Source organism: Chenopodium quinoa, unplaced genomic scaffold (assembly GCF_001683475.1).
Source record: "Chenopodium quinoa cultivar QQ74 unplaced genomic scaffold, ASM168347v1, whole genome shotgun sequence".
Taxonomy (NCBI): Eukaryota; Viridiplantae; Streptophyta; class Magnoliopsida; order Caryophyllales; family Amaranthaceae; genus Chenopodium; species Chenopodium quinoa.
Genome location: NW_018743175.1, coordinates 4,819,894 through 4,831,495, shown reverse-complemented (window position 1 = coordinate 4,831,495; position 11,602 = coordinate 4,819,894). Strand labels below are relative to the sequence as shown.

The window sequence follows — 11,602 nt, the reverse complement described above, 5'->3', positions numbered from 1 at the left end:
GTCAATAATAGTAAGGTTATATGACTAAGCTAATACGTCGGTAAAATCAGCATACGATACAAAGTAAAAGAAATTTGAGTATTCGACCTTTATAGACATTAATATATTTATGATCATCAAAAACTCAGATTAATTTGTTAAAGTTGATAAAATATAAACCAATCTAATATTGCAAAAATAAATAATAATCCTTAATTCCTTATAATACTTATTACATACTGTATAATTTTATTACGTATGGTTGAATGGCTTATTTGAAAAAATTGGTCTGAAAATGAACTAAAAATGCACACTTACATACAATCACTACTACATTAGTCCACTTAATGGATAAAAAGTATAGATAATAACAAATGAAAAGCGGTACAACTATTAATTCATCTCATCATCTTCCTTCCCTGAATACCCTCTCAATGTCACGTTAGTTGAGGCAGAATCCTTTTTTTGATACCTCTTGTATATATCCCCTTTGTAGAATTTCCTAGTTCTAGCCACAAGAATCAGAGACACGAGAGCGGTAACGAATGTAGCCGCGGTGATTATTAAATAGGCCAATTGATAGCACTTGACTCCGTAACAATGCAGCTCCTCGCCATGTTTCCTTGTGAGGCCCAGCGCCTTGAGTTGTCTTAATCCCTCCCGGTCATACAAATGTCCGGCGATTCTCACGTTGAAAATGAAAGACCCTAGTGGAGCGGCCAATGAGCCGTAATTGTACAAAGTACCATAGTGCTTGAGCCCAAAGAGCTCAGATATTATTGTGAAGAGGTAAGTCCACTCTGCACCAAAGCAAAATCCCATGATGACTGATGCCACATAGAGGCCATACGGCGCATTGAAGGCTATGAGAAGGTGAGGAATGCACGATACGAAGAGAACGATGCTAAGACAGGCAGGTCTAGGCCACTTGTATTTGTCTAACAAGCGCTCTGAGATGAGACCTCCCATTACACGCCCAAGAAACTGCCATATAGAAATTAATGACACGAACGCACTAATGCTTTTCTTTGGGTATCCTAATGAAGTCCCAATTTGTCCTAAGTTGTCTATGGTGGTTAAATTCCCTCCTATCCCACATATTGTGGCAAGGAACAGAATTTGCATGTCGACGCTAAAGGTGGCCTGCAGGATGGAGTGGTTTTCCCCCTTAGCTGGAGGACGGAACACATCTTTATTCCAAGCTGATTCTACGTGTTCAGGAGAGCTATTCGTTGCTATAGCTTGATTTTTTGCAGGTGATATATGGTTTTCAGGCACAATTTTTAGCTCGGTAAGGGTATTGGAAGCATTAGCAAGCTTGTTTTTCCAAATAGCATATTCTTCTCTGAAGACTAGAAAGATAGGCAAAATGAGAAGAACAATAATTACAGCAAAGGTTCCACTATAACTAGCTTTGCTGAACTCAACTTGTTTTTGTACTATGATCATCACCATGATGAACCCAGCAAGACCTAGAGACATGCAAAGGACGTCGCTAAAGAACTTCTTGTCTCTTTTGATATTTCTTCCGGCAACATCAAGGACTCGAATACTAAACGCAAAGAGCAGTGAAACAGCTGCTGGTAGCCAAGAGATGATCAAGATGACCCCACTAGTGTTAGAGTTATCCCCATACAAAGCATGGTAGAATTGGGTCATTATAGCCCCACCTATTCCAAGATATGACTTTAAGATCCCAATCACAACCCCTCGATTCTCAGGGAAGTTTTGGACACAGGGCACAAGCCCTCCAGTGTTGGCAAACCCCAAAGAATTTGCACCAATGGTGATGTAGAGGCACATCAGCCAAACTGGGGGGCGGGAGATCTTGTTGGTGACTGCAAGCCAAATCATGAAGTAGCCAAAAAAGTTCACCACGCCACCTACTGAAAGGACCACCCAAGGTGGAGCCACCTCCATTAGGAGACCGGCATGGACACTGACATAAGTGCCTAGGTCTTTGAAGAAGCTAAGCAGATTAAGGGTGGTTTGGTCGTACCCAAGGCTTGTCTTTATGTCACCTGAGTATAGACCAAAGATATAGGCAGCACCAATAAAGCCGAGGATCATGAGGGTAGAAAATACAATGAAGAAGCGCCCTGCTAGGAGCTGTACTGTGAAGCTCCTAGCACTAGCACAACCACCATTGATATTATCAGTAGACATTTTACACTGATGTCTTTTATTTTGTTTTCTATTTTTCTTTTGTATGCTCTCTTTTATTCGATTAAATGATTGAAGCCCCCTTACTAGGAGAGTAAGAGATATAATGGGAATTGTTTAGGCTTCTGCACTCCAGTTTCTGGGGAAAATGGGTTTCATTTATACTTGCAAGTGCATAATTATTATGGTGATTGTTTATTGTAATAGTAGCTGTCATTCTTGTGCAACTGTCTAAATTGTTTATCAGTATATCAATATAAATATAATAATTTAATACAAATTATTTGATAGTGTAATATTTTTGTGTGTATGTATTTAGATCATCTAAACTTGATATATACTTTCTTGAAATTAACAGTAGCTGTTCTTCCGCAATTGTCCAGTTGGCATAATTATTTGACTGTGTAAACTATAATTAGGTAGCTTAGTACATATGATTGTGAATCTTGATGCATCTTTAATACTATAGGCTGTTTAAAAAATAATTTAGTAGTTTAATATGGACGTGACTAGTGGCGCTCACAACGAAAAAGAGCCAATCACAATCAAATTGTATCCTTAATCATGGGAACACAAAGTTCCTGAACATAACTGTTGCTAAACTATCTCTATAACGAAAAAAAGTGGTTGAAATTAGTTTCATTTATACAATTGTATACATGATCCTGATGAGTTTAAGCTCAGTCATATCTTATCTAAATTTTTTAAAAGAAGAATCTCAATAAGAGTAAGATGATGCTCAAGGTTTAAGCAAGTAAATTGGTGTTAGTTGTTTTACTAATAAAATTAATTCTTTTTCTTAACAATTTGTATGAACATGAATTGAATTAAAATACAAATTGAATAAAAACGTTATATATATTATGGATTATGGTCAAGTGGAAGGCAACTAATTCCAAGGTGAATAAAATGACGCTGATTTACAATACATACTTGGAAAAGAATAATAATACTGAAAATGACAAAAGAATCGCCGAGTGCTAATGAATGCTTGGAAGACGGAGCTAGCCAACTATTCTGATCTCCTATCTTAAAGCTTTTGAAAGGAAATTACATAAGAAGCAAGTATATATGAAGTAATTTAGTTTATGTTAAGGTTATTGAGCAATTTTTTTGCAACACGTGTAACTGAATCTAGCAGCATACGCTAATTAATGCAACATGCCAACATGGAAGATATATATACTTCTACAGTAGTTAAAAATTGCCTTGCTGTGCCCATAAACTACGGTGCTTCTTATTTTGAGTGCATCTCATTTCGGTTAATTATTTAACAAAAAATACATGTTTCTCAGCATTATCATACAATCATCATACGTAAATGGTGCAAAAAACCATAACTAAAAAATAAGTAAATTAAAATTGAAGTTAAAGTTCCATATCATGCCAAGAGTTTTAAGATATTTCTGATATTAGCTGGCCTTGCCCGAAACTATGGTGATTCCTTCCGAGTATTTTGAGCACATCTTGTTCGGTATATTATTAACTTAAAAACAAGTCAATGCAGTCTATAAAAAAAATGTTTAATGCTGTCTATGAAAAAAGTTTAAGAGTTAATACATTCAGATTACAGTAGTATACTTGACAAGTCAATGCAAGGACCCAAATAAATATTAGCGTAGAAGTTCCATGCCCATTGGTGATTCCAGATTTTATGGGATTACTAGTTACTACAGCTCCAAAAATCGCTTTGAGGCATTGACAAATTACGAAAAATAGATTTAGTTAGACCATGAAACTAGGGACATACACATACATTGCTAGAATCGTCGTTGAACATTTCTATAATAAGTTGCCAAAAAATACTTAAAAAGTAACCAAATTACGTAAATCATCGTTTCCCCTAGCTTTAATATTTTTTTTTTACTTGCTTCTTTTTGACTGTGTAGGTTTGTGGAAACTCGAAAGCACAACTTTCTCATAATATCATCAATTGTCTTATTGTCTTAATGTCTGCCCCCTCAATTACAGTACAGTATTAAGGATGGGCTCATTTCCTCATTGTAATGACTTTAATGCATAACAACTTAACAATGACTAAGCTCATTCCAGAATATTGGGTTTGGGAAGCAAATTCCGAGCCCAATCCAATTATTCAAGGTTGGGTTTCTATATTTGGGCTGACATTATTGGGTTGTAGTCCAATCCAATCAGCTCAATAACACGATCAAACAATTTGAGACAGTAAGTTTTCTATAAGAACTTGTCAGACTTTAAATTACGCATAACATGTCAAAGATTGCTAAGCTACTCCGTATTTCTATGGCTTGAGAAATTTTATTCTATGTTCCAGGACAAGACAACAGCACAATAAGCAATCTAATAAAGCAAAGCAAGAATTAGAATATAATTCGTACGTCAAGTAACACTAACAGAACACTGATACAGCGCTCCAGAAATATAGGATAGCCTCAGTTTGTGTTAGTTTTCTTATAGCCCTTTCTCATGAATGTGTTTCTCCTTCACAACTTACTGCAGTACTATGTTTTTCACCTATTTACCTGCTAAAATGGAATGCTCTCTACGTGATTATAATCTTTTGTACCGACACTAAGGACTAGGTAGGCCAGGGCATCTACATAAGTTTCTCACTCGACACTTCTGACACCAAACTGTCTGAATTGCAGCAGCTTGTCCCTGAAATTCCACCGAAGATACTATTTTAAAAAAGGCCTAAGGTACCATTGTAGGAAAAGTTGATTTAAGTTGAAGGATGAAAAGCAAACAGCCTAAAATTGGCAGCACGCAACGTATATGGAACAATCATATGAAACTAAGGTATCTTTCAAAACTTAGCAATGTGATTGTACTATACCAGGCTAAGAAATCAATATAGAGAATGGATACACAGAATCAACAAGGTGATCAAAGAACCATTTAGTCATGCAAATGCTAAATGATCCACACACAAGTTATCCAAATTATAAGCAGCATACTTAAGTGACAGTGATTTGACTAGTTTCTACTTACCAGGTCACCAGGATACAGCACAAAGCAACTTAAGCTGCTGGAAAGATCCCAAGGCGGTTCCGCAGAGAATTAATAGCTTTCTCATAAAAATCTGCTTTCTCAGGGATAGTTGTCTTACACACTGCATACAATAACAAAAGGGTATGGTGAAATCTATAAGCTCACAGAAGGTAAGAGCTCAATGCACTGCATTCTCAGCATATATTTTGCACTGAAAGGTATTCCCACTCATTAACTGCAGTAATACTATTGGTCTCATGCAGATTGGGCCTAATTGGCTAAACTGACTTCTTCAAACCTTTTCTGTTTGAGTTGATTAGGGTATCGAGAGCCTTTTTTATGTCTAAAGAACATGAAGTAGAGGAAAGAGTGAATTCTACACCCACCCACCCCCCCCCCCCCAACAAAAAAAAAAAAAAAGAAAAGAAAAGAAAAAACTTGGCAGTTCAAATTTTCAATCTTGTGCTAATCATATATTTAAACTGCAACACCTTCGCATGTGGCCAGATACAAAGTCAGTATCACTAGTACTTTAACACTGCCATTGACTAAGTCGAATTGCAAAACACTTTACATGAAGCGCTGCTGATCAAGAGCTCTACAATATCTTTTATAACCTACCCCCCAAACAGGAGAAATTTGAAAACCTTAAAACCTCTAGCAGAATTTATTTTAACCACATCAAAAATAGTTTTAAAAATAACAAATGTCTGAGAATAACCTACAGCAAGCAAACAGAGGCCAAGTCTAAGACCTAAGTAAGAATTACCCCAAACACCAATTATCAAGATGAGAGAAATAAGTTAAATTGCAGAAATAAGAATAATTACACTTTTATACTGTTATTTATACACAGGAAACTCTTATCAGCAGATCATGCACAAGTTGGAAGACAATCACAAAGATAACAAATGTCGCTTAAGTACATGTATTAGAAGTCAGTAACATACCACGAGTTGCAGTGGTTTGTGCGTCCCCTATAAACTCATTATACGAAGTCTGTTGGTAAAAAAAATCTCAATTGACATCAATCATATAAACACTGATCTTCCAATACGTTAGTAACACTTACTGCATAAGAAAATAATGTAATACCTTCATCACATCACAGCTTTCAGTAATCCTTTCAGACATCTTCTTAAATTCCTTATCTGTCTCATCCATGAGTTGCTGACATGCTTGAGCCTGAATCTGTTGAAATAATAAACAGCACAAAATCAACATTGTAGCTTTATAGAGCCTCAAAGTCTCAAACAGTTTACTTTTTGATGCTAGTCGACTAGTCATAGATGGAGTGTAAATCATGCTAATCTCAATGTCATAATTGAAAACATACATTACTTTATCTAGAGGCACATAATCGTATTGATATTTGGATTTCGAGGTAATCAGAGACAAAGTCTTTGTATAGAATATATTGAGGACCTCTGCCTCATCTTGCATTTAAATCTGTACATAATCATAGAGTTTGAAAATTTGAACTACCTACAGACATGGCAAATTGACAAGATGCTCAAATCTTAACCCCATTCATAAAAGCTAATAATGCAAACATATAAAGCTGGTAAGCGAGCTAATAATGAATTGAAATTGTAGAATTCTATTATTTCTATCATTCAATTCACATCAACATAGCTAAGTACTGTAAGAGAAAACCAATTCTTAGACTCTCAGTGAGTTAGAAATTCAATGAAAAACACCTAGAATTTCACAACTACAAGGACCAAAGCACGGAATTGACATTTTACCTTTCGCGGCTAAAATCTATACTAGAGCAATAGGCATAAAATTAGCTTGTCCAAAAAGCCCTAATAGTTCAAAATTACACTTAAGGCACTATTAATACTATTAACTTCTTCGCCAATAACAAAAATACCAGTCACTGGAAATAACAGATGCATACAGAACGGTCGGATATCATCCTAATCGCTAATTTGAGCAAATCAAGAATTCAGGCAATTAATTGAAATTAAGAAGCTGATAGTTCAAATTCACACTAATCCTCTCTTAATAGTTTAAATAATTTCGCATCGAACTCAAGTCTCAAACAGCATCGACAAAACATGCAAAATTCACAATTATTAACCTAATCTCTTGCACAGATCGAACGATTCCAGCATTTCATTGCAATCAACATCTATTAACATTCAAAATTCAGCGCTAACCTAAAATTAATTTCCGAACGAATTAACCTAACTGCTAAGTGCTTACACAATTCTAGTGTTTCATTCAAATCAATAGATATTTCAATTCAAAATTCAGTAAAATATCAACCGAACCGAAACCTCAAGAAAAAATTTCAGAGACAAATTTGAGAGAGATACCTTCAAGCGTTTGTGAAGGCGAGAATTAGTGGATTCGACCTCCTTGATTATATCAGAGTGAGAGCGATCAGCCTGTCGCTTGATCGAGTCCAATTGAGACGACACCATTTCCTTCAGCTCCGATATTGAAGACAACGCCTCCATTTTACGTTGCGGCGATTTCCGGCGAGTTCCAGAGTTTGACGGCGGAGAATTGAGCGTGAATTCGAAGGAATTTTCCGGCGATAATTCGGTAGACTTCTTGCGAGTGTTCACTGCATTTCCTTCTGGTAGTGATGCTAGGAAATCAGCTGCTGATGTCTTCTTCGTCGCTGCTCTTCCTCTCTTCCTCATCTCTCTCTCTCTCTCTCTCTCTATAATTCTCTCTCTAGTTCTCTCTGGATGATGATTTGTGTGAATGGTGAAATGAATGGCGGGAGCTCGGGTAACGTTTATATAGGGGAGAAGTTAAGAGAGAATTTTGAAATCTGATGGAAATCAGTGTGTTTGGGCTTTTGAGTATATAGTTTGGTTGGGTTTGTGATGGGCCTAATCTGTGCACAAATGGCTTTTGAGTATATAGTTTGGTTGGGTTTGTGATGGGCCTAATCTGTGCACAAATGAAAACCTCTCTCTCTCTCTCTCTCTCTCTCTCTCTCTCTCTCTCTCTCTCTCTCTCTCTCTCTCTCTCTCTCTCTCTCTCTAACCAATTGGTTCATTTGGCTGTTGGTGCAATGGCAATTTGTTGTGCACTTGGTAGGGACTAGGAAGGACCACATATTTGATTCCTGCAACAATAGTTAAGAGAGGATTGTAATCTAACTATCCAGAACTGATCTCCGAATTCGAATTAGCCTAAACGATGAACCGGGTGAAAACACCCAAAAAAATACAAGTATACATTTCACGAAGTTTTTTCTTATAATTTTATAATATGTTTTATTAACATATTATACTAAAATGGAAAAGAAAGTAACTTAAGAAACTATATCTATTGAATTTGTTTCTAAGAGCTTTTATGGTATCATAAAATAATTCAACTTGTATTGTAGGTCTCTTTTAAGTCAGGTCTTTAATCAAGAAATTGGATGTTGTGGCATGATGTCCAACTCCTTATATGATTTTTTTTTTTTAATCGACTCTTGTAAGAATATTCACGTCATAGGAATTGTACGAAATTTTTTGTTATTCACTTGTGAGTCATCCCACTATATTTACAGCGAGGTATTACGTATTTCATATGCAAGATAATTAAAGATATTATTATTTAATGTTTTGCATCAGCATATGTACCAAATCAACATACTGCAAGCATGCAACATGTTAACCACAATCTATATATCTAGCTAAAATTTTCTTGTATAGCTTCTTATTGTACACATATCTTTTCTTTTGACGACATTTGAATATTTTTGTACTTAAAGTATAACTTTCATTCCTTAATGTTTATCTCAATTTAATTTTTATTTGAATTTTCAGTATTATGCAAATTATTATAGGATCGGAGAATTCATTTTTCCTCAATTTAATTATCTCGATTCTTTCTTTCTTTCTTTCTTTTCCCTCTCACCAATTTTTCTCAAGTCCCAATTTCCCAACCAAAATATAAAAATGTTGCCTTACCTCAATAGGACGGGCAAACAAAAGGGTGAAGATAGTAGTTTAAGTATATAAGTATACTTTTGTAGACTACTCGAACAAAGACAAAGCACAAAACACATTGAAGAAGCAAAGCAAAGAAAACAACCTTGGGAACAAGGAAACATAATAAAATGGCTTGGGGATTGAGATTTCTACTTTAAGACATGATCACTCAATATCTTTTTGTCAAACTACGTACCTTTATAAAGTTGCATATTTATATATGTTTATTTTGTTCCCCATGAAACCCCAACATTCCTAACGTTAAGTTAAAGTTCTCAAAGTAGTTTTTGACAATATGTTGAATGCCCTTTTGCTTAATGTGTGACTAGTTGGATGATTAGCGCACGGATCAATCAATAGACCGGGAGAATTTTTTGTACGTAGTATGTAGTATTTCAAGTAGGCGATGTGAAAGTGTTTCCAACTACAAAATATATCGATTTTGTGTTACAATAAATACTTACAAGTTACAACCTATACATAAAAACTATGGAGCTAGTACTCTCCCTCAAGAAATATATGTACTCTCCTTTGAGGAATCGTAATTGTATCATCCTTGTGACTTTGAGGTCATGAGTACAAACTCCACCAACTACATTTGCTTTGATTGGGATAATCAAAGTTTGGATACCACCATAATAATTCAAATTTTAGGGGTTCTTCCAAACACACACCACCAAAATAAACGTCATGCATATATTTTTAAAATTTTAAATAAGTAAAAGAACTTAAAATAAAATTTAAAGAAAGTTTAGTCAAAGTTATCAACCAAAGACAAACTTAAGAAGGATCTTTTAGCCTTCTTAACACTTAAGCACTTATAAAGGCAAAGTTTAGAAAAAGTTAAGAATACAAATAATAGGTTTGTGCATTTCTACCTTGTTGATGCATTTTTCTTTTTTTTTTTCTTTTTTTTTTTTTTTTTTTTGTGGAAAGGAAAGATACACATTATAAATTTAAAAACCCATTTCTTTTTTTGAAACAAAGGCGGTTAACGCACGCAATGCGCGCACCATAGCTAATCATATTCGGATAGCTCTTTTATTTGGTCTTATATCGCAAATTTAGTTATTGGCGGTATTAATGAGATAAAATAAGTAAATAAATAATTTAAAGGATATAAATGTCCAACCACTGTTAATGAGAATTATCTCAAACTTTTTAAGATATAGGTTTTTTAACTTATCATAAATGATAATACAAAGTAGAATGAAAATATACTACTCCGTATGTAAATACATGTAGTCGATGACTCAATGTAGATATTGTTTGCATGTAGTGTTCTAAAATCTAAATGTAAAAACATGATACATTGTACTTTTAATGATTTATTAATCTTATTTGAACCGAATTTACACATTTATTGAGAGTTTCTTGGAGAGACAAATACAAGTTGGTGATCATGATATTGGGCCTCTTAAGTCCTAAACAAATCTACATTGAGATTAGAGAACGGGCCAAAAAGAGTAAAACTAAAGCTTTAAAAAATTTCAACTTAAAAAATGTGGCCTTAAATCCGTAGTTACAAACTTACAATTAAACTGTTAAGGTTTATAAAATCATACAATAAGATTACTTAGTACCTTTGTTAGTTGGACCAAAGACTATGCTTTTCTTGTTTTAGAAGAAGTTAATTAGTGGGTCCATTTTAATTAAGGGGAGAAAAAGTAACGCTTTTCTTGGTTTGAACATGAGAGTGAGAAAGAGAAGATGCTTCGTTGCTTTAAGTCAGACACAGGTAAAGCCCATGAGGCAGGAGATCAGAAGAATAAATTTAAAGCTTTTTAGAATTTGTTGATGGTTTCATCTTGCCTCCTAAAAATTACCAAAATCTATACTCCGTGTTACTGTATTAAAATGAAAAGGTGTAAATATAAAGATTGTAATTTGACTCGATTATTAGGGATAATATAGCCAATTCCATACAATAATTTTGTTTTGTTTTGGTTTTTTTTTTTTTTTAAGGTAAGATAAAGGGACCCTACTGAACCGACACCTCATATTTTATTAGCCCAACTCCATATGTCAACGTTTAAGAGTAGAGGAGGGAGGTAAGGGAATCCCTCTACTCCCACCAACTCCACCAAGCAAAGCTTGGTTAAATTCAGTACAATAATGCTTATATATTAGGGCAATGTTAGTTTATTTGATCAATATTAGCTGATTGACCACTAAAACAAACTAATTAAAGTGTTATTAGGTAATTCAAAAAACTTATTTCATCAAATAAAGTCATTTTCAATAAGTTGCTTAGGGCTTTTTAATCAGTCTATATGACAATCAAACTTCATACCCATATTCAACTCAAATCCCTGCCACAAAAAACATAAGTCATCCTTATAAATTTATAATTATCTCATTAATCTAAATCTTTAATTTAAATGAAAGAATGCTCTTAATTTCATAATTCGTCCTTTTAAATTTATAATTATCTCATAAATCTAAATCTTTAATTTAAATAAAGGAATACTGAGAACTGACATTGAATATGTGATTGTACACTTGTACCATATAAAATACAGATGACGTGCTTTTACTATTCT

General features: G+C 34.5%; 2 protein-coding genes across 2 annotated transcripts; both read right to left on the bottom strand.

Moving 5' to 3' along the window:
- Positions 1 to 203: 203 nt before the first annotated feature.
- On the bottom strand, positions 204 to 2,391 carry LOC110732660. Its single transcript, XM_021912625.1, has one exon. It carries the CDS (start codon positions 2,143 to 2,145, stop codon positions 373 to 375), a length of 1,773 nt encoding a protein of 590 aa, XP_021768317.1. The 5' UTR covers positions 2,146 to 2,391; the 3' UTR covers positions 204 to 372.
- Positions 2,392 to 4,440: 2,049 nt separating this feature from the next.
- On the bottom strand, positions 4,441 to 7,837 carry LOC110732661. Its single transcript, XM_021912626.1, has 5 exons — positions 7,437 to 7,837; positions 6,208 to 6,303; positions 6,063 to 6,111; positions 5,113 to 5,233; positions 4,441 to 4,779 (listed from the first exon to the last, which is right to left on the bottom strand). Exons 1-4 carry the CDS (start codon positions 7,767 to 7,769, stop codon positions 5,142 to 5,144), a joined length of 570 nt encoding a protein of 189 aa, XP_021768318.1. The 5' UTR covers positions 7,770 to 7,837; the 3' UTR covers positions 4,441 to 4,779; positions 5,113 to 5,141.
- Positions 7,838 to 11,602: the final 3,765 nt, after the last annotated feature.